This window comes from Juglans microcarpa x Juglans regia, chromosome 1D, assembly GCF_004785595.1.
Source record: "Juglans microcarpa x Juglans regia isolate MS1-56 chromosome 1D, Jm3101_v1.0, whole genome shotgun sequence".
In the NCBI taxonomy this organism is placed as follows: domain Eukaryota; kingdom Viridiplantae; phylum Streptophyta; class Magnoliopsida; order Fagales; family Juglandaceae; genus Juglans; species Juglans microcarpa x Juglans regia.
This window is the reverse complement of record NC_054594.1, coordinates 36,262,061-36,285,659: the sequence shown is the minus strand read 5'-3', so window position 1 is coordinate 36,285,659 and position 23,599 is coordinate 36,262,061. Positions and strand designations below refer to the sequence as shown.

Here is a 23,599-nt window from a genome sequence, read left to right as displayed (position 1 = left end):
GTCTTATGAGAGATCACCCATAATTATTTTATATATAATTATATAAATCTGCATATTATTATATAAATTGCATGTTGCAAAAAGAAAAGGGCTAGGCTATCCCACTAAAGAAAGTTGGTGAAGTGAAATATACAAGTGAGGAAGTGAAGTAACAGAAGACTCTTTTCCGCCGTGATTGGCATAATCCCCAGCCTTCAAAATGGAGGTCTGGAGTTCGAAACCTCCTTCCCCCAAATGTATAAAAATAAAATAAAAATGTTGGTGCGGGACAGCTAAATTAAACTGCATGTTGCCGGGAAGTATTATGAGTTCAGAGAGTCAGACGATATGCTTCGACCATCAGTAGGCAACAATATATATATTACTCGCCAGCTTATTGTTGTCATCACCATTTTGGCCCCAACCCAGTTTGGAGGAGAGCTATGCCAAGATTAGTAAAATGCTCATTTTTTTTGTGTGTGAAAAACAGGATCTATTCGCAGATACTCACCAACAAAACGATCAGCTTTTGGCGTTTAATTTCTCCAAAAGTATCTTGTTTAGAAGCCCAGGATTCGCTTTACCTTTTGACACTTTCATTACCTGCATGATATTCAGAATCTCTTGCTATAATAAGTATGGTAGAGATAACAAAGCTTCATATTAAAACCCCCACAAAACTTTTACCTGGCCAGCAAAATAACCTTGTAGCTTAGTTTTGCCCCCACGATATTGCTCCAGCTGTTGGGGGTTCTCTGCAAGTACTTTTTTTACCATTTTCTCGATCTCCACAGGATCTACTATCTGTCATTTTCCAATCCATGAGACCCCCCCTTGACCTTAATTTCTACTAGACAATAAAGAGTAAACTCTCTCTTTCATAGGACACCAGTTAATGAAACTTCTCCCACTTTTAAGGGTGCTAGATGTCCCAGATGCTTGTGAAGCACGGGCTTGGATTAGAGAATAACTCATTCAGCCTTTTCAACATCATATGGTCACCCATATATCGGGTGCATTGCTTCTCAAGCTAAATCTTGACATTATTATGTTTGAAAAATAGTTTGTGGATGTGCAAAAACAAACAAACAAAACAAAACACAAGGTTCAACTTGCCCAAACTTTGGGTTGCAATCTTAGTGACATTGGAAAATATCTTTCACCTAAAGTAGTTACCCACTTCATTTGCTTAATCTTGGTCACATAGCAAGCCAAGAAAAATTTAAGCATTGGCTATTATGTTAATAAGATGTCTTCTTCCATCAATGCAGTGTATAAAATCCTTAAATATAATCAACTTGAAGCTACTATAAATGACCTAATTTCTCTCATGATCTCTAAGAGGATCAACTTAATATAAGAACAGAATAGACAATTCCTAATTTAATAAGATCTGTTTATAAAGATCCTTAGGTACAATGGCATCGACTATAACTAAAAGTCGTTGTGTCTGGCACACTCTCATATCAGTCCCAAGACCATGTATCCCTCACATTTGAGCAGCCAAATCATAGGTCTTCTCAAACATATGCATCTCATAAAAGCATTTTACGTCCAAGGTAAGGAAAGGAGATTTTGTACGTAAAAAACAAGAATAGAGAGCACCATTTATTTTCTAATATTTGAAAATAATTATATTTACATAAACTCCTAACTAAAGTATCTTTACCTGAACCAAATCCTTTTCTTTTATTAGTCCCTTGACAGTTCCACCTTTGGCTAGTAGCTCAAACAATATCTGCAAATCACAATTTACAGGTAGAGGATTTAACAAAAAAGGAATGGTTAAATATGTCCAAAGAAGAATAGGACCACAGAAAAACTATCATAAGGTCCCTATGCACTTGTTGACCGCTTTAATTCTGATCCTGCATAGTGTGCAGATATCTTAAGACCTTGCCGCCTTGTAGCCTTGCAATTTGTTAGTTAAATCCCCATGCCACATGCTATTAGAAGATTAATACAAACTAGTTTTGGATTATATTTTACCTGCTTATTTTTTATAGAGCCTCTTATGATCCTATCATGTTAGCAGGTAATAGGGAGGGGAGGGGTAGAAAAATAAAGCGAAGGACATCACTTACACTGATTGAGATTGCCACAAATGATAACACATAAAATCCTCAGTAATTGACAAGACAAAAAAATAAAAATAAAATTAAGAAAAAATACAGTATATTGACAAACAGGTGAATCAGAAATATATACACTAAAGATATGATAAGCACAAAAGATCTAAAGATTAAAATGAATTTGGAATTGGTAGTATTAAGCATTACTACCAGAAGCAGACTCTTACCTCTTTCCCAATCTTTCCACTAATGGTCCCACCTTTTATGGAAGCTATCAATTCGGCTAGCTCCTGGGGGACTAACTTAATCTCATTTATGGTCAACTTTTCATTTTTCATGTAGGCAGCAATATCACCCATTATCCAATTGGTAGCCAGCTTCACATCAGCTCCCTTTGCAATAGTTGCATCAAAAAATTGTGCAACCTACGGCATTCATTTAAGCAAAAGAGCCATATCTTAGAACGTTCTAGCATGATATATATCAAATGATACTATTAAGCAACAGAAACATGGTTGTACAGGCATGTGGGACTGTGCCTTCGTGTTTGCTTTTGAAGTAGGACTAAGGAAAATGCACCAAGGGACTGCATTTGAGGCTTAATTGACCTTTGCCACACCTAAAACTGTGATGCTCAAGAGGCATGTACCAAATCCTTGGCAGAACAAATATACAGGATTCAATTCCAGAATTAAGAGATCACAAGCATGCGCATGCACGCACAACTTTTCTATTGCTTTTCATCTTAATTTTTTTTATCAAAATAAAAGTAGAGTTGTAAGGCCTTGGGCACACTTTAACATTGAATGAATATGTCAGATATCTGCAGCTTAACCCAGATTTATTTTTTTATTTGTTTAACTATTTCATTAACTCTAAGTATGCAATATGAATTTGATGTTAAATTTTCTACTCTATTCTTTTCTACCTCTTCTTTACTCTTTTGATTGGCCTTTTCCTTCAATTCCCAAATATGTACAGCACAAACTTTAAAATGCCAATGGGGAATACCTGGTCAGTAAAAACTTTCTAAATAATGAAGAGGACTCACATTAATGTCATTTGCAAGGAAAAGAACATCCTGCATGCTTAGGCCCATCTTCTCATACCTCCGACGCTTCATTTCTGGAGCTTCTGGCAATGAATCACAAATAGCATCAACGTATTCTTTAGTGAGGATAACTCCAGGAAGGTCTGGTTCTGGGAAATATCGATAATCAGCAAGCCCTTCTTTTTTCCTCATTGTAACTGTTTTCTAAACATTATAGCGAAGGTTAATGGAACATATAAGGAGACACAAAATGACCAAGTTAATCATATCTCTATTGCTTGTTACATTAGATGACTCAAATAAAAGCAACATGTAACAACAACCTGCGCGCCTTCTTCCCAAAGACGAGTTTCCTGTATAATTTGATCACCCTTCCCTTGGCTATGAAGCTGCACCTGCCTTGAAATTTCAAAATCAATGGCCCTACTCACTGACGAGAACGAGTTCAAATTTTTTATCTCAACCTGCAGATCCAAAATGTAATCAGATACGGTGCTACCAATGATAATGCACACTAAACAGAGAAGAGTCATTGCATTTTGCTGTAATCAATCCTTTAAAATATCCATCTTCTAAAGCAGTGTCAGGTAAAAATTACTCATTTAAGACGTGCTTTAACCAGAGGTCAAACCAACATAGGTGCCCATGTTGCGAAAGTGTGGATATTATACGAAATGAATATTTTCTAAGTATGTATTGGACATTTATTTCTCAATAATCAGTTAAAAACTCCCTTTTTTTCTTCTGACTAGGAAACATAACTCATGCACCCACAGGTTCCATGGGGTTGAGCCCATGACCTAACCCTCCACCCATCAACACATTAACTATGTGGATGGATATGCCATCTGGACCAATGGTGCTTTAAACTTTAACTCTCTCTCTCTCTCTCTCTCTCCAAAAGAAACAATAAACCTTCCAAATTGATGCGAGATTGGGGTCGGCTGATCTTACTTTACAGTAAAAAACATCGAGATTCCATCATAATACCTGCTTCTCTTTACTCAATTACTCGTTCACATATGTACACTTCAATCAACGCTGCCTAAACTTGGTCTAAGTATCAGAACCGCCTTTCAGGAGAAAACTAGCATCAGTTACAAAAATACCTTCTCTAGATAAGTTTCATAGTAGTTTGACAAGGGAGCTTTGTTTCATTTATGACAAACAAAAACAAGCAAGGAAATAACACTATTTCCTCTTCAGATTTCCCTGTTGATGATATTTTCCTCAAATCTTTTGTAAAACATAATTTTATTTGTCTTTTTCCAAGATAACATGATAATGTGATAATTTCCAAGCATTAAAATAACAATCTCCAAATATTTTAAGAATGCAAGTTGGAAAAATAAGCTTATTGCATGCAGCAGAACATTTTACAGGTTTTATAAACATTTTCAGTTTCCTAGTTGCTAGGGAAACGATACAAGTTAGAAGAAAGAAGTAAACTACCTTTGTCCCAAACTGTGACTGCCCAATTGGTCGAATTGATACATTGACATCACAACGAAGTGAACCTTCTTGCATATTACCATTACTAACTCCCAAATACCGAACTAACCTCTGTAGTTCTGCTGCATATTCCGCAGCTTCAATACCAGTTCTCATATCAGGTTCAGAAACAATCTCAAGTAAGGGCACCCCTGCTCTATTTAAATCAACCTGCAATAAAATCAACAATATCAACAAGACTTATAAGATAAACTACCTTTGCCAACAACAGTTCTCTTCTCAACCTATGGAAAAGAGCTATTCTGTAATATAAAAAAATAAAAATAAAAAATAAAAAAAAATTTGAAATGCATACTATCTGATTCTTCTTCGGCTGGTCAATTGTAAGGCAATATATTGTAGAATACTTGTGCTTATATAATCAATTTAACCCATAAATCATATCACTAAGATGTGAACCTGATTAAACCATGAGAACAGCAATGCTAGAAATAGATGAAATCGTGAAACAGATATATTATTGGAAAGAAAAAGAGAATGCAGTTTAAAACCTAGTAAAAAGTGGTACAGTTTATAGGCAAAGGGGTGGCAGTAATTTCCTGTGAGTAACTTCCACTTTCCGAATGAAGTAGTTTTCCTGCATCTTCTTCCATGTGAACCCTTGTAATGCCAAATTTCCGGTGCCCACCACCAAACTCCACCGGAAGATCCAAATCTAGATAACCACCAGTTGCAATAGGAACATCAAACTGTGATATTTGGTAGCCCTTTGGAAGATCAGGGTAAAAGTACTGTTTCCTATCAAATTTTGAGTTGAAAGACAACTTGCAATTGAGTGCAAGACCCACTTTCACGGCGTACTCAATGACCTTTGAGTTCAAAACTGGCAAAGCACCAGGAAGACCCATGCAAATGGGGCAGACACTGGTGTTTGGAGGAGACCCATAATTGTAAGGACAACTGCAGAAGGCTTTGGTGAGAGTGTTGAGCTGCACATGGGTTTCTATACCAATGACTGCTTCATAATCTTTTGAGACGTTATTGGTTGTTATGGTCTGGGTGCGTGGTGGAACTTTGATTCGGGGATTTTGCTTTTCTTGGGTGGCTGTTTGGGATTCTGTGCTTTTCATAGTGCAATATAAAACACCCTTCTTTCTTATAAACAATGCAGTTGGGTATAACATCAACGGGTGGTTTTGAATGCTTCTTAAAAAAGCGGAAGCCATCATGGTACTCATTCAACCACAGTATCAAACACTACCAAGGATGTATCTGCAAAAAGCATTAAAAAGGCAATGATAAGCAAAAAGGATATTCCCGCCGCGGCCCGGGGGGGGGGGGGGGGGGGGGGGGGGGGGGGGTCACACCAAAATTAAAATCAGAACCAAAGTCACTTAGAAGAACTAAAACCGATGAACACCCAGATGATATCTTCACGCTCGAAAATTGAAAATCAGTTAAGATTACGAAAAATGACAACTCTGAGGTATGCTGAAAATATTTCGCAGAAATGAAAAGGCTTTCAATGTAAAGAAGGTTAACAAAAAAAAGAAGAAGAAGAGTCCACGTATTAAGTACAGTGCAGAGTCTGAAGAAACCAAAAAAAAAAATTGAAAGAGGAGAATGGCGAGAACTATTTCTGACCTGGACGAGCAGCAGAGAGAGACCCAAAGAGCCGAACAGCCCACCAACAGTCATCCGTGCGCAAGTTATCAACAGAAGTGAGTACAGGACGACCAGGTATTGTAATGCGAGACCCGATCCTAGCGCCTAACCCCAAGAGCTACGAAACCGACCCGAAATCGTGCAGGTAGGTGACAGAAGAAGCCTTACACTCAGCCCGCAATCAAAACATAACTGATAAGCAGCCCAGTTTTCTTGCCCATGGCCCACAAAGCAAACAAGCATACTCGGCCCAATACCAATAGACACGCACCCATTCCTAATTGGTCAATTCGGTTGTAGCCTAGGCCCTACTAGCCCAAGGTTAACTTATTATTTCCTGTTATCCGAATAAATATTCTTTCCAATTAAAATAAAATTATAAATAGTACCCATTTAGCATGAAATATATAGTATATAGATTGAGTAGTGCTACTCTGTCGCCTGCATTGCCCACTCTTTTGTGTCTGATGCAAATTATTATTTTTTCTTTATTTTTTATTTCAAACATTTTTAAACATGTTTAAACATTTTAAAAAAATAAAAAATATATTAATAAAGAGGCGTTAGAGCCGGAAGGGGCCTTTCAGTATTTTACACCAACCACTGATAAAAAGACACGTAGGGATTCTAACAAAATTAACAATACAATTACATGTATGGAATCTTCATAATTTTGTCTCCTCCCCCGCCCCAATCTCTGTTCTCCTCTCCCCCCTCTCTCTCTCCTCCCCCCACCCCTTGTCAAGCAGCCTCAAGCTTCCTCTCTCTCTCTCTCTCTCTCTCTCTCACACACACACTAAAATTTGAGTCTTTGCTAGTATCAAGAGCTCCAGATTTGTTGTGTTGGAACTTATATTTCTTGGTATCGAACCTAAAAGCATGATAACTGAAAATGGCTCCACCTCAGCTCCACAAAAGAGCACAATTGAAAGTGGTCCCAACTCAGTACCACGCAAAGGTCCTCCGCACCTTCACTCGGCAGAATCTTCTATAACAACTATGTAATTTTGTTGTGAAATTATTCTTTGTATTGAGGAATTGCAATTCTGTTGTCATCGACTCACAGCTAGGCTAGATATGCCAGCGCACACAATCTGCTCGATACAATGCTTGAGCACCATTGGGTATTGTTTTCCTTTAAATAGCACACTGTATATCCAACATTTGGTAAGGAAAATGAAATATATGAAATCCTTCAATCTTTCATAACCAGACAGATTGTTATTTGACAAATGAGGAGGGAATCGGGAGTTGGGATTGGGCCAGTGAGCTAGTTATAGAAAAGAAGCAAAATTTCTAAGAAAGAAAGGTTAGAGGGATTAGGTGGAATGGGACCTGAGAGATGGCTAGAGGAAAGATCCAGTTGTGGTTGGAAACGGGTTTCGGAAGACGGGGGAGAAGAAAGAATAGAGAATGGGGAAAGGGAAAGGGAGAGGAGGGAAAAGTCACACCCATCGTAATTCTTGTAAGTCTCTTACGTGTCCAAATTTCATTGAAAGGTGTAAAAAAGAAAAAAACACTTTACTGGTTTGAAGATTTTCTCATATTAATAATATTTTTTTAATTATTAAAAAAATTAAATACATAAACAAAACAAATTGAAAAGGTGTAGTATCATTATTCATATGGCATATGGGTTATTTCAACTGCCAAATATTACGAAATTTATAATAAATATTAAATCAATTCATTTAAGAGAAAATGGTAAACGAGATTGTGGTCCAAAGTAATGTCTTTCTACTTTGCGACAGATCAGAAAATCAAGAAGAGAGGAGATAAACTTGAAGTCAAACCGACTGACTTGTGTATATAATGCCACTCACAAATGTTTATCGGTACCGCAAATTGTTGCTATTGGGATGGCTTAAACGTAGGTGTACCGCCCACTAGAGACGGAGGACCCCACGAGGCAAGATCCAACCAAAGTTGGAGTCTTTGTTGGGAGAGAGGCAACTCCTTGTTGGAATTCTGTCGCTATTTTAGCTCGAGAAGAAAAAGAAGGAAGAAGAGGAGAAACATGGAGGTACTGCAGTCATGGAGAGTGAGATTCTCCTTCAGGAACGCAACCATTGTGGTCTGCTTCTTGAACGTCGTCGCTGCTCTTCTCTTGCTTCAGAACTTCTTCTCTTCGGCTTCTTCCCGCTACAGAATCTCTACATCTCAATTCACTTCTGGTCTCTCTCTCTCTCTCTCTCTCTCAAATTTTTATTTTTATACTGCTAGGAATTTCTTTATAAAATGTTTTTTTTTCCTCTTTTTCTATTGGGTAAATGCGTTTTTGGTTTATCGGATTAAGGAAGAATTAAGGAGTTCTTGTCAAATTTAGCAGAAATGGATTCTTGACATTTTGATCTTTCATTCTGTTGATTAACTGGGCGACCCATATTTTGTTTAGCTTGGGTTTATTAGAATTTAATCTTAAATTCGATGGGTTTTGATAAATTTTGCGGGTCTGCTGCGATAATAAGCGTATTCTAGAGCTCCTATGTAGCCCTGATTTTAAGCGAGTATAATATTAAGCTTTGAAAAGCTATAGGGGAAGGACGGCCGATATTCATAGGTGTAAGAAATTAAGAATAGGGCGTTGTGGCCGATATTCGTACGATGGCCGTAGAAGAAGAAGAAGAATAGCGTTTTGTGTTTGAGAGAAATGACTTGCAGAGAAATGACTTGCAGTCCTCGCTACATTCTGAGGTTCCTTGAACTTGGAGACCATTCTATTACAACGCCATGGGATTTTATAGTCTGATTAACTTTCTATTAATATCTCGCTTCAAGCGTGACTATGTTCTTCTGTGGGGTTTTGTATGCAGTGCTCTCGACTCGCTTATATTAAAACGATAAAGGAAAGATGCACCAATGGTTATTATGTGTAATTGGATAACCCATTTGTGTTTTCCTAAGATTAATGTTTGATGTTAGTTGGATCTTTTCTCTGTTTGGCCTGCAAATCCTAGATGTCTTGATGAGCTTTAAAGTTGCTAATTGACTCAGATACATTGTGTAAAATTTTCAAATGCAGAGCAAAGCCAATATATCAAAGAATCTGAAGAGATCCGCCTTGCTATGCAACCATTGGAACTGATCAAAAGAGTAAGTATGGCTTATAATTTGGATGCATTCATTATTATGGCTTTTCCTGCTGTAAGTTAAACAATTCCCACATTTTAGAAGTTTATCGCTCTTGGTTTTCTTTTTCGTTTGGGATCTTTTTTTTTGGGGCTATGGGGTGGCAGAACGGAAGTTGTTGCTTCAAAGTTTGGACTGGATGTAGTAATTTGTTTCCAATGTTCCCCTTCTTCTTCCATTATCAAATGAATAATTAGAATAACTGCAGTGCAACCTACTGATCAAAGGATATGCTTGGGATGAGTTGAAGACTCAAACATCCTAGGTTTAATTCCCCACTAGAGTTCTTCTGGATTACCTGATATACAGTTCTCGTGGGTGGAGTTGTGTGTCCAAACTTTGGACTTCGAAGGACACTCCCTTGGCGAGATCCATGTCATCTAACAAAATAATTGAATTGCGAGTACATTTACATTGAGTTAAATCTTTCCCCATTTATAGGTGATGGAAATTGAGCAAGAAGCATATGCAAAGCCAGAGATGGTCCAACAGAAAGATACAAAGCAAACTGCTGCAGTTGATCTTTCTAAAAGGTTAAAGGATTTTCGTTCCCTAAATGATGCTGGCAGCTTGAAAGGTCTCCCTCTCTCTCTCTCTCTCTCTCTCTCTCTCCACCTTTGAATTGTCAATTAAAAAACAAGCACAGATTTCCTAGTATCATTCAAATATAAACTTATTTTGTTATGGATGATGTGTAGTGTTATTTATGTTTTATCCAAATTGTTTGTCCTTAAGCAAAGAGGAAAACCTGTCATGTTGCTTGATTCAGCTGTTTTTCATGTTTGCAGTCATCTAATTTCTTTCTGTTGTGAGCTGTTGTTAAATTGTGACTTTTCTGGTACAATCTTGCAGCTCACGGTTTAAGTCTGGCATGCAGTTGTGCTCCACTATTGTCATTGAATTACTTACATTTGGACTTTGAGTTTAGAATTTTGGATCACTTTTATAGTTTTTGGCTGGCATATCTAGCAAGTAGAGCATTGCACTCGTCTTATCTGGGAAAAGTTATTATTTTTTTTTAACAAGCAAAAGTATAATTTTATTGCAATCGCAATAGGAATAGCCCAAGTACACAGGAAGTATACATGGAAAACACCTAACAACTACTAGAAAGTTAGAACTACATAAAGATACAAGGAACGCTCCCGATCTTTGAAATGCCTACCATGTCGCTCCATCTAAAGGCATAATACAATGAGAATCATTTTCTACACCACAGCTATATGAACGTACCCCAAAGATCACTCCAACACCTGAAACTATCCCTTACCCTTATAGGCATTACCCAGGTCACACCAGTCCAGTTGAAGATATGATCCCACAAAAACCTGGCCACCTCACAATGTAATGAAAGATGGTCTACAGTTTTCCCATTTTTCTTACACAAATAGCATCAATCCAAAATGATAATACCACATTTCCTCAAGTTATCAATGTAAAACATTTTCAGGTCTTATTTTAATAAGTGCGGCATTTTTATAGTTAAGTTGCTTGTACATACATCTCTAGAAAGAAAGTTCTATGAGATTCTCAATTAGTTTAGGTATTCTCCTCCTAACTAGGTGTTACCTCTTGTATACTCTCTATGTACTTGGGCCTATGCCTATTCTTATTAATATAATATTTTACTTATAAAAAAAATAGTTTGGGTGTTCTGATATTATGTTTGACCAAATGTGGTCTTTGCCGTGGGATGTAACTAAGAGAAGGGTAGTGATAAGATTACTACCCTATTACTACTTATATCTATTTGAATTTTTTTTTTTTTTTTTATCATTTTCTTTTAAGTATTTTTTTAATATCTTTAATCATTAAGAAAAAAATTAAAAAAATATATAATTTTACTAATAGTTACTTCCTTAATCATTACGTAAAATAAAAAATTTAAAAAACAATTAAATACAAAAAGAGTAGTAAATAGGTAGTAGGAGAGTAGTAACCCTATCATTTTCCCTAAAAGAAAGCTGTTCTCTTTGTGGTTTGGTATTGGTCAAGATGTGTGCCATTTTCTATTAAATCATTGGCCATTTCTGTTTCTCACATAATCTAAGATTCGCAAGTCTCGCACAAAATCCAGGAATCCAATTAAACATGAAGTCAAAGCTTTTATCACCATATTTATGTTTTATCAATTCTCTCTGGTCTTCCATATTTTCGTCTTGGGTTGTAATTACAACATTGGTAATGTGATGAACATGAGTTTAAGAATATTTATGATGTTCCTTAGCTTTGGAGGAATGGCGTAAACGGAAGATGGAACGTGCAAGACAGCGGGAACTAGGAAAAAATGGATCTGCCACCTCTCAAGCCTGATGCAATTGTTTTTACTCTTGGAAAGTATTGAAACACTTGTGAAACTTCATACCAAGTTATACGAACTTCTCTTTTACTTGTATATATCGCTGATAGATGTACTATTGTTGTTTTAATTGCTGACGGATAGATGATGGATATGAACTTCCAGTTTGGATTGCAAGATGATTTCATCTTATCTCAATATCTTAACACTACAAACGCAAATATTTTTTAATTTTAAATATTCAATTTTTTTATCTAATCATTACCTAATAATCACTATAACTTTTCTAAACTTCCAAACAAATCATTTCACTATTATTTATAAACTATTTTGCTATTAGTTATAAATTTTTTATCTCATCTCAACATCTAACGAGGCTTTAATGTTTTTGTTCAATCTCTGCTTTCTCCCCCTTCTTGAGTTCATCCTATTTTTAATCGTATTTGCTTAGTCTAAGTATTAAATACTTCTGAAGCACGGAGACATAGTAAAATCCAATTAATCGGGGGTAGGCACAGAGAATTTGGCGTGCTTTGGGAATTCTTGCCTTTTTTAAAATGAAAAAGAAAAGCACATTAGAAAGATGATGTACGTACATTATATGTCCCCCTTTTGATCTCATCGCTTTCCTACTGAAGTTCATGGCTTTTATACCGAGACAGGGAGGTAGAAACGAAGGAAAGAGGGTCTTGCAGTTAGCACAAGCTACCATTCTGAGGCTATGTTGATGTTGAGATGAGATGAGTCAAGTTGAGTGACATAGTAGCAACATGTTTTACTAAAGAAGCTAATGGCCATTGCAAGGTTCTTGTCTGGCAAACTGGTCCTTTATTTCACCAGCCACATTACAAGATCTAAACGAATTTGTGATTTGTGATGAACAGAAACATCGTTCAACTAAATCTGAAGTACGAGAATCCAACAAAAATGGGAACTATAAATGGGCCATCAAATGCTCAGTTCTGTATCACTTAAAGAAAATGCCTTGATAAAGGAAACATGGGAAATCAATCAATTGCATCCCAACCACAGATATACATCAAAGGCAGCAGTTTTCTCCGGAAGAAAGAAAGGCAATTGAATCATGGATGGCTATTACATACTCTATTGAACTCTTCCCTCCGGATAACTATAAAACCTACCTGATTCATCCACTAAGATGTACAAATGAAATAATAGTAATAATAAGAGAAGGAAAAGCCGCCTCCATCTGCACATGCACGATACAATTTCTATACAAGCCAATTTTGCAGAGTCATATGTACAAGCTAAAAGTACAAAAAGGTTCATACAGTCAAGCATAAAACTTACATTGCAACCAGCCTCGTGGAAATAGCTTGCAGAAAGACTTTTCCCCCAAAGTCCAGAAAAGGGATTACAGCAATTTCTTAAAATGTCAATGTCGGCCTGGCAGCAGGTTTCTGTGGCTTACAAAATCTCCAGCTGTCAAAGTTCCTCACCGGCTGGGGACAGCCAGTATTGCGTAGTCAGTCCAAGAAAACAGTCACATATGAGATATCCCGTCAAAGCTTTTATGATACTCTGATCAAGAAATCACACTAGCAGCATCTATTTTGAGGGAAAAAGATGACCAGAAATTTAGAAAGCCAGGTGACAATTTGTAACGGAAGGTCCACCCTCATCTGCATAGGATTAACACAATAAGTTGGCACATCTTCAATAGCTAATTCACTAGAAGTGCCTCAAGCTTGCAACAATTTCTTAGATAAATAAGCATCAAGTGAAATTAAGGGACCATGCATATAACAAGTCAGAATGAAATAAATGGAACATACTCCAAAATAACTCTTTTCAAGAGTGAAAGACAAATCGTCCAAGTTTCAATAATTATTGTGGTGTGCATCACAGCTCCACTGGAACATGTCCGAAGTTCCAGTGATCATTTACAATACGGAAATTGTCATCACTAACAATAATGTGACTGGCAACCAGATGATATAAAACATGCAATAATCAATGACTACAACACACTGCCAGTCCAGTCCTTGTTTCTCTTTCCAAGAGACAAAATATTGACCCTTTCAATTGCAGAAATTTCAGGCTACTACTCACATTTTAATGCAATTAACCAGCTTAGCCACTTTAGAGTACTTGGGAGTCGATAATGTAATAGAACGATGAATTAAAAAAGAACAGCATAGAATGGAACAAATAGGGATATTTCTCTTTCCTTTATTTAAATGTTTATGACCTTTCATTAGTTAGAGGACAACAATTTCACTCATTTAATACAGAGAATCTTTCTTCCTCCCAATTTGGGACAAAAGCAATGCAAGGGAGTGGAATGGAACTTTCTTTTCCTTTAAAAGAACTCCCAAACAAGAGAATAGTGGGTTTCTCCCTTGCTTTTCATTCCACTCCTCCCAAAACTGCACCGACCAAATGGGCTGTAAATGACGCTACAAAAAAAAATGTAACGTTACAGAAAATAAATGTGTTTCTCCAGCCAAGCTAAAAGCCCTCGGGCACTTTCCACTGAAAGGTGATAAGAGCCAAAAAAATATCAATGAAGACAGGTAAAATTGCTGGGAAAAAGGAAAAACCCATGACAATTTCCCAGCATTACACAATGGCATTGAAGTTGCAACTCAAGCATCAAATTGAATCCACAAATTATGCCACCAAAGACGCTGATAAAATTTACATAATGTTGCATGAGTAGGGACATATTTCCATGAAGTAATATGACCTCTGAACTCCAAAAATGAGGTTATCAAACAAACTAAAGCACCGATTCCTTAAGTAAACAAACAGCTTAACCTATCTCACTTAAGAATATCATTTGCTTATAAATATTGAAATATGTACTTATTTCAACACGGACGGAGCTGCTATGTACTGAACAAGATTATAAGAAAATTGCAGGCAACAAAAGTGCCCTAAATCAGGATGTGTTTATTCACAGAGATCCATACCAACGGCAGAAGAGAAGAGGATGAGGTTTGCTAATATCCTGGTAGCTTTGATACAGATGTGCTTCTGGGTATTGTGTGTGTATTGCAAACCAACAAACAAAATCAGAGAATCCGTTCCTCAGTCCCATAACAAGTATCTATTTAAATTGCATTGTTTTACCGATTAAAGAAAGTGTCTTTTTAAAGAACACCCATTTGATGAAGCATTTAAGGCCTCGACAGCTCAAGTTTCCTTATCTCCAAAAGTAAACTTTTTATTATTGGTATCAAGAAAACTTATTGAACTTGCATTTTGAGGTGAGGGAAGGAGAAAAAGAAAAAGGGACAGTAAAAAATTGTATTTTTTAATTCTTTTTATATAGGACAACATTGTGAGTTGAGTAAAATTGGCAAGTATAATGCTCATGGGGAATGAAGGGAGTGTATAAATTTACTACTCAGAAAGTACATGAAAGTGGAAAAAACAATCGAGCCAACTGGATAATTGAAATGTTTGAACAGCCGCTATAAAGTATGTCAGGCATGCACAAATAAGGCACATCTTTAGCATACGATGATTAAAAATCCATAACCATTCCGCTAAAGAAATAGCATTTTACATTTTGGATATACGGGCTAGATGAAATCATCCCCAGAATCTAGAAATCACTAAATTGGAATTAAGCAGGGAAGCAAGTAATCCTAGGAGTTCAATCGTCTTGTGAATGAAGGTTGATGAACTTCCTATACAAAATGTATTTATAACCTTTAAATACAAATCTCGAGTAATCTTTCTAGATGTTAACAACATAAATAATGTACCCCCCCCCCCCCCCCCCAAAAAAAAACACCAAAACAAAAAAAATCACCTATCCTCCTAAATAGAAAATTATAGGATTTGGCATGGTATATTTTAAAGTTGACAAGAATCTTGGGTTTATTTCTGGTGTAAATGGAAAATCAAACTCCACAATCATCACATTTGCAGTTGGAATTTTTTTTATTGGTTTTGCAATTGGAACTTTATCAAAGGAGAGCCATAAATCCCACAAATTTGTAACCCAACCACATGGTTAATGCCTTGGAGTCAGATTTCTGTGCTTAAGACCACAAGTAATCTTCAGATAAGCCAGAGTGGGTTTGAACATGAGAAAAGAACTACCATAGCATCAATTTTACAGGTACATTTTCAGTTGACTGAGCAAAATTGAGTTTGCTTTTAATGTGTAATATAATCAGAGGTAAATAGGTACAATTTTGACCTTCTCACCCATCCAATGGCTATATAATACTTCAGATAAAGTACAATTGATGGTGAATGGGATCTTACATTGCTTGGGAGAGTTCTTGCCCTTTATAAAGATTTAAAGATGCTACGATTATAATTTTGACTAGTCTTTTTTGGGTTACAATAAAGACATGGTATGCTTTTCCCGTATCGTTTCATATGGCATTCGAGCCAAGTTGTAAGGCCAAACATGCAATACTGGAGCACTGCATAACATGACCCTGACGAGGACATTAGGAATTTAAGGGAGAGTTTGTAACACCCTAATCCAACATTGGGAATATGGACAGCCAATATATGGTAAGTTATATAGGTAATCATGGATGCTAAGTCCCACATTGGCATACTACTAGGTGAAACAGGCTTTATAAGTGGTTCTAGTGAAGCTTTCATATTTGACTAATCTTTTTGGGGGTGTAGCGCATACGTGGTTAGGGCTTTCCTTTTTTAAGATAGGTAATCGAAAACTTTATTGATAAGAAAAAATTGACAGCCTAAGTACATGGGAGGTATACAAGAGAGAATGCCTAGTTAAGAAATAGAAGTGGATAGAAGGAATAGGTAGGCCCAGTTAGCGCTTTCCCTGTATCCTTACATAGAAAAATAAGCAAGTAAAGACAAATACCATTCCGAGGAATTCAAGCAGTAACCACATTAAGATCAGAAAGAGCAGAAAAAGCACCTGACTCAGAAGAATGCAAAACCGAGATATGAATATACCTTATCCTATTCCGTGTACTTGGCTATGCCTATTTTTAATAAAGCTCGTATTTACTGATTAAAAAAAGAGAACCTTATCCCAAGCTAGCATGTGTTTTGAGCCAAAAGTAGCATTAAAACAATGAAATAAAGTTACTTATCAGGAAAAAAAATACACAATGAAACAAGGTCTGAAGCACTAAATAATTCAGACCTTGTGCTTCAGTGCTTTAAGTAGCAGCTACAAGAAGCTAGACTTTTATGAGCCAAACTCACAAGTGGTTTTGCCTTTAACCTAACGGGAAAAAATTGTGAAGTCATGGACTTTGGGTAAAAACACACATAAGCAGAAATGGAATATATGTGCTATTCTACTGATCAAAAAAATATATGTGCTATTCCAGAAAGCTCCATTCTTCAACTTTTAGTTCCATTCTATGCCTAAATTGTGAGGCTCGTGTCTTGCTTATTATTTTTCTTCGTCTTCACATCACTATCTCAAGAACTATAGTGCACTATGAAGATTTTTTTTTTTTTTTTTATCAGTAAAAAGATAGATATTATATATATGAATGAAAAAGGTATAGCCCTTGTACACAGGAAGTATACATAAGTGCTCCTATGAAGATAATGATGCTTATTATCAACCATTGAGAGCATAATCTTAAGCATCGCAATTTTCTCAGTCTTGAACATAGGAATCCTACCTTAGCTAGTTACCAACCCACTACACCAAGCACAAATCTACAACTCCAAAAGGAGACTATAGAAGAGAACTGGATATAAATAAAATTCAAGCACTAATCCAGATAACAAATCCAGTATGCGTAAATCCTAAAGCATTATATTTGCATTGACGATTTGACATGCACCCACCATATGGGTGTGGGGGTGGTTGGGTGTGTGTGTTTGTTAGGTAAGTCACACATACATCCAAACACACACCCACTCACAACCTCAACAACCAGAAGCTCCTACAAAAGAAGTATCATTTAAGCTACAGCTCATCAGATATATATAAAAAAGTCAGCAATGATTACAAGCAGCACAACTACAGTACCTGACTGGGGAGCAATTTTCTGTATAAATCAAAATATTGATCTACACTGCAAAGCACAAACGAATAAGGGGAGAACTAATATCAACATAACACACTTCGGAAGAGAAAACTCTAAAATAGCAAGCAGGAATGCTTGATGGAAATTATTATATTCAGTTAAACCCAATTAAAAGTTAATATACTGCAGGAGAAAATGGTATGACACATATCTTTAACAGGTTCTGACCACAAGTCCAACAGAAATAACAAAATAGAAGTACACAGCGGATAAACCATGCCATGATATAAATTTGAATGACCAGAAACAGTATGCTAATAAGACAAGTTAACTCCATCTCACAAAAATCTAAAGATTCCACCCACTGAAATATGCCTGACCATATGATGACTATGGTGAGCTGCTGCACAATAAATAACACCAAAGCAACTACAACTAGAGCTAGAAAAAAGCAGAGTAAAGACATTGGCCACATATAATTATAAACTATAAGGAGGAAAACAGCACATGCTAATATGAATTCACGCTAGATAGAAAATGCAACTTCTAACAGGAAGTTGGTGAATACCTCAGTGCATCGTGTCCCCCAGACCCAGCACTGCATCACATTAAAAAATGCATCAATTCTTCAAAATTATTCAGTTACAGATGGATAGTTTCCCTGTCCATTCATCAGCCACACCATAATCAAGGCTGAGCTCCCTCAAAGGAGGGATGTTCTCCATTGCGAACAGCATTAGGTGAGGGAACATCAAGCTATTGTGATCATATAGCACAAACTGCACCAACACATTCGGAGTTTCACTATGGCTCATATAACAAGCAACATTTCTCATTCTAGATACATCCATTGCAAAATCCAATGGAGGAATTGAGGGAAATGACGGACGCACATAATCAGTAAATATCTGAGATAAATCCCCCATTCTGCCCATCTACTCGAAAAACGATTTGGGTAAATCAATGTATCACCATTCATCGACAAAATCTGAGCTTGATCCCTTGTCAGGACAACCCCGGCATATTCACATATAAAAGCGCCAGCTTGTATCAAATCCAAGGACCTAACTCCCCAACCCGTCTCCCTCGACCTAAACACTTCGAACCTATATCTCAATCCATTTTGAGTAACACGGTTGCGGCAAGTAGGAGGGCACCTACAAAAGGGACCACATTCAAAAATAACGGGCTTCCCTCTCAAAAGAATCCCATTATGATCGTAAGCAAACTCTCCTCCATTCTTGGTAGCACAAAAGCAATCGTCGGTACAACTCGAAACGCATTCACATCCGGTACCATTCCCCGTCCGATTGAATGCATAAGGTGGGAACACCGTCCTCACAAGATATTCATAATAAATAGGTTCCTGATCAGAATCAATGTCATTGAAGAGCAAAACCGGCACTTTCTCCTTCTTCGCCGAGACATCAAGGCTAAGATAACCAGCGGGCCTCGCCACCAACGGCCTAGTCCTGAGACTCTCAGCAAACCTCAAAATGGAGCTACCCATCTCAGCCTGCCCGTCTATTCTCAACAGCTTATATTTGTAAACCCCAAAACCGGACTTTCCCACATCAAACCAACAATCAAGAATCCTATACAAGCCATCGTAAACATAAACCTTACTCGTAAGGCCGCCCTCGTACTTAATTCCTCTGATAACCCTCACTTCGATCCCGTAATGCATGCTTCTCTCCAATGCTAAATTCCCACCTTCTAGCTTTTGATGCACGCATTGCCTCGAGAACTTATCCTGCCCGCCTTGACCCGTATAGATTATCACATCCCCCGCGTCCTCATCGTCCTCGTACCCACCGGATACGATTATGCTGGTTGCTATTGGCTCGCCGTTCGAGCTCTGGCTGGCGGGGACGTAATCGATTCCGGCTTGGGCTTGACCATGCAAGCCGACTACGCACAATTCCATTCGGAAGAAAAACAAGTCGCCGATGTATATCCCCGGTATCGAGCCGACGATACGCTTGTCGCGGTTGAGCCACATACCGCGGTCGCGCAAGACGGACGCGGCGCGTAGATCTCCACGTACCCGGCGGCTGAGGCCGGGCTCGCCCAGTCGGCGCTTCTCGTACTCCGTCATAGATAAGACGCGGAGAGAGTCGAATATCATTCGGGTCCGCCGGACGACGTCCCGGAAGTAGCGCTGGTCCTCGATGCCAAGATCGGTGACGCGGACGAGCTCCGCGGAGCGCTGGTGGGGGGGCCGCCTCCGAGAAACGACGAGGGTTGAGACCTGGTTGTTGTTGTCTTCCTGAGGGACCGGGACGATTGCACGAGAATCGGGATCCAAAACGTCGACGTCGCCGTGACGCTGCAACCTCTTGGCGAAGGCGGAGTGGAAGAGCTCGGAAATTCGGCAGAACTCAGAGTAGACGTTGCCTTCCTCGGAAGAAATGCACGAGGGCTGGGAGGTGACAGGGGTATGCTGGGACTTGGAAAGGATGTTGGGGGTAGTGCTGGAAGAGAACGGTTCTTGAGGAGTCTGTTGTTGTAGTAGTGATTGTTGTTGCGTCGGTTGGTGAGTCTCGAGCGGCTCATCTGAGGGTTCGAGCTTGGGCTCGATTTTGGGGGTTACCAGAGCAGTCTTGGTGGCGCTCGCGGTGGGTGGGTCTGGGAGCAGGTTGAGGTCTAGGAAGGGAACAAGAGAGCCCATTTCGGATAGATAGAGAGAGTTGAAGGTTAGTACATGCAGTGTTAGGTGGGGCTATTTCGCTAGGGTTTTGGGGTTGGCTCTAGAGGTGCTTTCATGGCGGATTTCGGAGACGGAGAGATAGAGGGAGAGGTGAAAGACATTGAAATTTTTGAAAGTGGGAAACGGCGAGTGGATTTTCCGATTTAGACAAGATTCATCTCCTTTTCACATTGAAATAAATCCACAGGGACAAAAGAAAGTAATTACTACAGGAAATATAAAAAAAAAAAAATATTAACGTATAAATTCATTCCAAATTATTTCAATTCATTATTATAATTTTTTTAAATTATAATATAAAATATAATAAATAATTCAATATTTTTAAATCTTAAAATAATAATAATATTAAAAAATAATATTTTAATAATATTTTATCATCTCAACTCAATTCAATTTAAAATTTAAACAGAATCTAAATAATATCTCAAAACAGTTTAACAAAACCTTTTTAATATTTTAGGACTACTTTTACGTAAGTTGTAAAAATGTTTTATTCAAAGTTTTATAAAATTAAATATATAAATCAATATAATTTAATATATAAAATTATGTTATTTTATGAATTTATTTTTATAAAATTTTTTTATAATTATAATATTTATTTAATAATATTTTTTACTAAAATGTTTTTTTAAAACAAAATTATAATTTTTATATAAGCAAAATAATATGTTTTACTAAAGTGTTTTTTTTAAAACAAAATTATAATTTTTATTTTCGATTATGGTCCGATGACAATCATAAAAGTAGCTGTCCGAATGAGCAAAATAATATGTTTTACTAAAATGTTTTTTTTAAAACAAAATTATAATTTTTATTTTCGTTTATGGTCCGATGACAATCATAAAAGTAGCTGTCGGAATAAGCAATTGCATTAGGTACGGTTTGGACATAATATCATTTTATCAGTATAATTTTTTTTAATTTTTATATAAAATATAATAAATAATTTAATTTTTAAAATAATAATAATATTAAAAAATAATATTTTATTTAAATTTCATATCAATTCACTATACAAAAGAGGCCGATCTCAATTAATTTTATCATTATAATTTTTTTAAATTCTTATATAAAAAATAATTTAATTTTTTTAAATTTTAAAATAATAATATTAAAAAATAATATTTTATTTAATTTTATTTTAACGCATCTCATTAAACTCAGTGTACAAAATATTGCCTCCTTTTCATTTTCGTATAAAGGTAAGTCGACAAAAGTCACTCCCAACAAAAGAAAGTATTGATTCGTTCCCATAAAGCGGAGAGATCCAAGAGAAGGTGATATAAATCGACTTCCAAACACCTATGAATAGAAAAACAAAACTCCTCATATTTTTTAATGTACTACTTGGATTCGTGTGGAAGAGGCTAAGGAGAAAAGCCTTATTATTTCTTTCCAATTTTTCTATATTTTTTAATAAAATAATATTTTTTAAATATTTGTTTTAACTTTGATTATGAATTGATGTGTTTAAAATTTAAAACAATATCATTTTATTAAAATATTGTAAAGGCGGTAACACTATCGTTACTTTAAGAAGAATATTGAATATTTCGCAGATGCGAGATAATAGTGTGTGACAGCCACGCGCACTAACACTAATGTGGATGACCTATGTACCACACGAAAATATGCTATAGATATTAGGTTTCGAAGCTCTTGGGAAAAATATTGGTGGATGGCATGTAGGCTACATCGGAAATTAGGATAAAAAAAATGTTGTAAAAGTGTTTATGGTAATATTTGTAATTATTGAGTGCGTAAGTGTCGTATAATTTTTTTAGAATAAATAAATAAATATAAAGTTTATTTGAAAAAAAATAATTTTTTAATAATAGATTATATTATTTTTTAAAATAATTGTATAACGCTTACATAATCTACGATTATATATAATATTATTCACAATTTTAATAATATAACTTTTAATAGTAAAATATAAATAACACCATCCATGCTTGATGGTATTTCCCTTTTATCTCTCATTCATAAACGCATCCCCATTTTGTCACTTACCATAATTTCTATTTTTCCGTGATTCATGTCGACCTCCACACTTTTCTTCGATTCCCACTTTTTCTTTCTTTATTTTTTTCTATTTTCTTAATATTATACCTCCCACTACGCCTAGCATTTATTGCTATACAAATTGTATTTTTTAAAATATTTTTAAAAAATATATCAATATATTAATAGCTTTTTTTTAATAATTAAATTAAAAAATTAAAATAAAATATATGAGAAGTTAAAACCATGACTGTCATTTTTCATAAAGTAATGTGATCGCTGTGATGGCTGCCAAAAAAAAAACAGCATGAAATACCAATAATCAAATGAATTGACGGTATAAAACATCCGTTGAAATTTCAAACTCTCCACCGTTACAAAAAACTAGAATATCGTAGCATTTAAGACGGATTTGGATTTGGGAAGAGATAATTTTAGATAAAATATAAAAGTTAAAAAAAATATTATTAAAATATTATTTTTTAATATTATTATTATTTTAAAATTTTAAAAAAATTGAATTGTTTATTATATTTTATATAGAAGTTTAGAAAAATTATAATGATGAGATGAAACATTTTTCGAATCCAAATATGTTATTAAAATATACTTTCATAATATCTTGATCGTGTTTGTATAATGAAAAATATTTTAGTCATAAATAAATCATATAAAAATAAATTTATAAATTAACGTGATTTGATATGATGTGTTAAATTATAAATTTTTATAAAATAAATATAACGTATCATATAAAATAATATCAATTTATAAATTAATTTTTATGTAATTTGTTTGTAATTATAGCACTTCGTATTTATAATACAATTACAAGAGTTTGAAGATGATTAGTATTTTGTAAAGTCATGGTCTATCTATAGTGTTTTATAATTATTTTAAGATAAATCTTCCGACTATCAAGTAAATAATCTATAATTAGGTCTGAATCTAATCAAGTATTTTATTTGACGACGGCACAACACTGAGAATATTAATAACTTGACACGGCGAGAGATGCAACGCAGTGTGAATTTCGAAATCGTGGGAGGAAAGTGTGGATGAACATAAAAAACGAGTACACACTTTTTTAATGTTAAACACTATTAGCTTTTTTAATCAATTAATTAAATAAAAATATTGGATAAATACAATTATTTTTAAAAAATAAATAAAAACAATGCTCATGAAAAAAAATTTAATAATAAATCTCATTTTTAAAAAAAAAATTGCGCGACACCTGCATAGTGTATGTACCACTTTTAATAAAAG

The 23,599-nt window shown here is 35.8% G+C and overlaps 3 protein-coding genes across 5 annotated transcripts; 1 reads left to right on the top strand and 2 right to left on the bottom strand.

Annotated features, from left to right (window-relative positions):
• Positions 1-38: 38 nt before the first annotated feature.
• On the bottom strand, positions 39-6,339 carry LOC121256138 (glutamyl-tRNA(Gln) amidotransferase subunit B, chloroplastic/mitochondrial). 3 transcript variants are annotated; one of them, XM_041156806.1, is made up of 10 exons: positions 6,199-6,339; positions 5,158-5,826; positions 4,555-4,768; positions 3,426-3,566; positions 3,103-3,306; positions 2,279-2,476; positions 1,649-1,717; positions 667-783; positions 491-582; positions 39-420 (listed from the first exon to the last, which is right to left on the bottom strand). In XM_041156806.1, the coding sequence occupies exons 2-9, from the start codon at positions 5,790-5,792 to the stop codon at positions 502-504; spliced, it is 1,659 nt and encodes a 552-aa protein (XP_041012740.1). In that variant the 5' UTR covers positions 5,793-5,826; positions 6,199-6,339; the 3' UTR covers positions 39-420; positions 491-501. The 3 variants fall into 3 exon arrangements, with proteins under 3 accessions (XP_041012740.1, XP_041012746.1, XP_041012732.1); XM_041156812.1 differs by having other exon boundaries at positions 39-230; XM_041156798.1 differs by lacking the exon at positions 39-420 and having other exon boundaries at positions 456-582.
• A 1,644-nt stretch (positions 6,340-7,983) lies between these two features.
• On the top strand, positions 7,984-11,824 carry LOC121236594. The gene is made up of 4 exons (XM_041133040.1): positions 7,984-8,393; positions 9,242-9,312; positions 9,790-9,925; positions 11,576-11,824. The coding sequence occupies exons 1-4, from the start codon at positions 8,045-8,047 to the stop codon at positions 11,659-11,661; spliced, it is 642 nt and encodes a 213-aa protein (XP_040988974.1). The 5' UTR covers positions 7,984-8,044; the 3' UTR covers positions 11,662-11,824.
• Positions 11,825-12,636: 812 nt separating this feature from the next.
• LOC121255797 (histone-lysine N-methyltransferase family member SUVH9-like) lies at positions 12,637-20,492 on the bottom strand. Its single transcript, XM_041156324.1, is given in 3 exon segments — positions 12,637-13,290; positions 18,176-18,529; positions 18,532-20,492. Coding segments are annotated over 2 exon segments (2,031 nt in total). The 5' UTR covers positions 20,279-20,492; the 3' UTR covers positions 12,637-13,290; positions 18,176-18,245.
• Positions 20,493-23,599: the final 3,107 nt, after the last annotated feature.

Coding starts and splice junctions, on each gene's coding strand:
- LOC121256138 (XM_041156806.1), bottom strand. CDS start 5,792: ATGAGTACCATGATGGCTTCCGCTTTTTTAAGAAGCATTCAAAACCAC. Junction 784..1,648: donor AAGAAAAGGATTTGGTTCAG/GTAAAGATACTT, acceptor GGAAAATGACAG/ATAGTAGATCCTGTGGAGAT. Junction 583..666: donor AAGGTTATTTTGCTGGCCAG/GTAAAAGTTTTG, acceptor AATATCATGCAG/GTAATGAAAGTGTCAAAAGG.
- LOC121236594 (XM_041133040.1), top strand. CDS start 8,045: ATGTTTATCGGTACCGCAAATTGTTGCTATTGGGATGGCTTAAACGTA. Junction 8,394..9,241: donor TACATCTCAATTCACTTCTG/GTCTCTCTCTCT, acceptor TTTCAAATGCAG/AGCAAAGCCAATATATCAAA. Junction 9,313..9,789: donor CATTGGAACTGATCAAAAGA/GTAAGTATGGCT, acceptor CCCCATTTATAG/GTGATGGAAATTGAGCAAGA.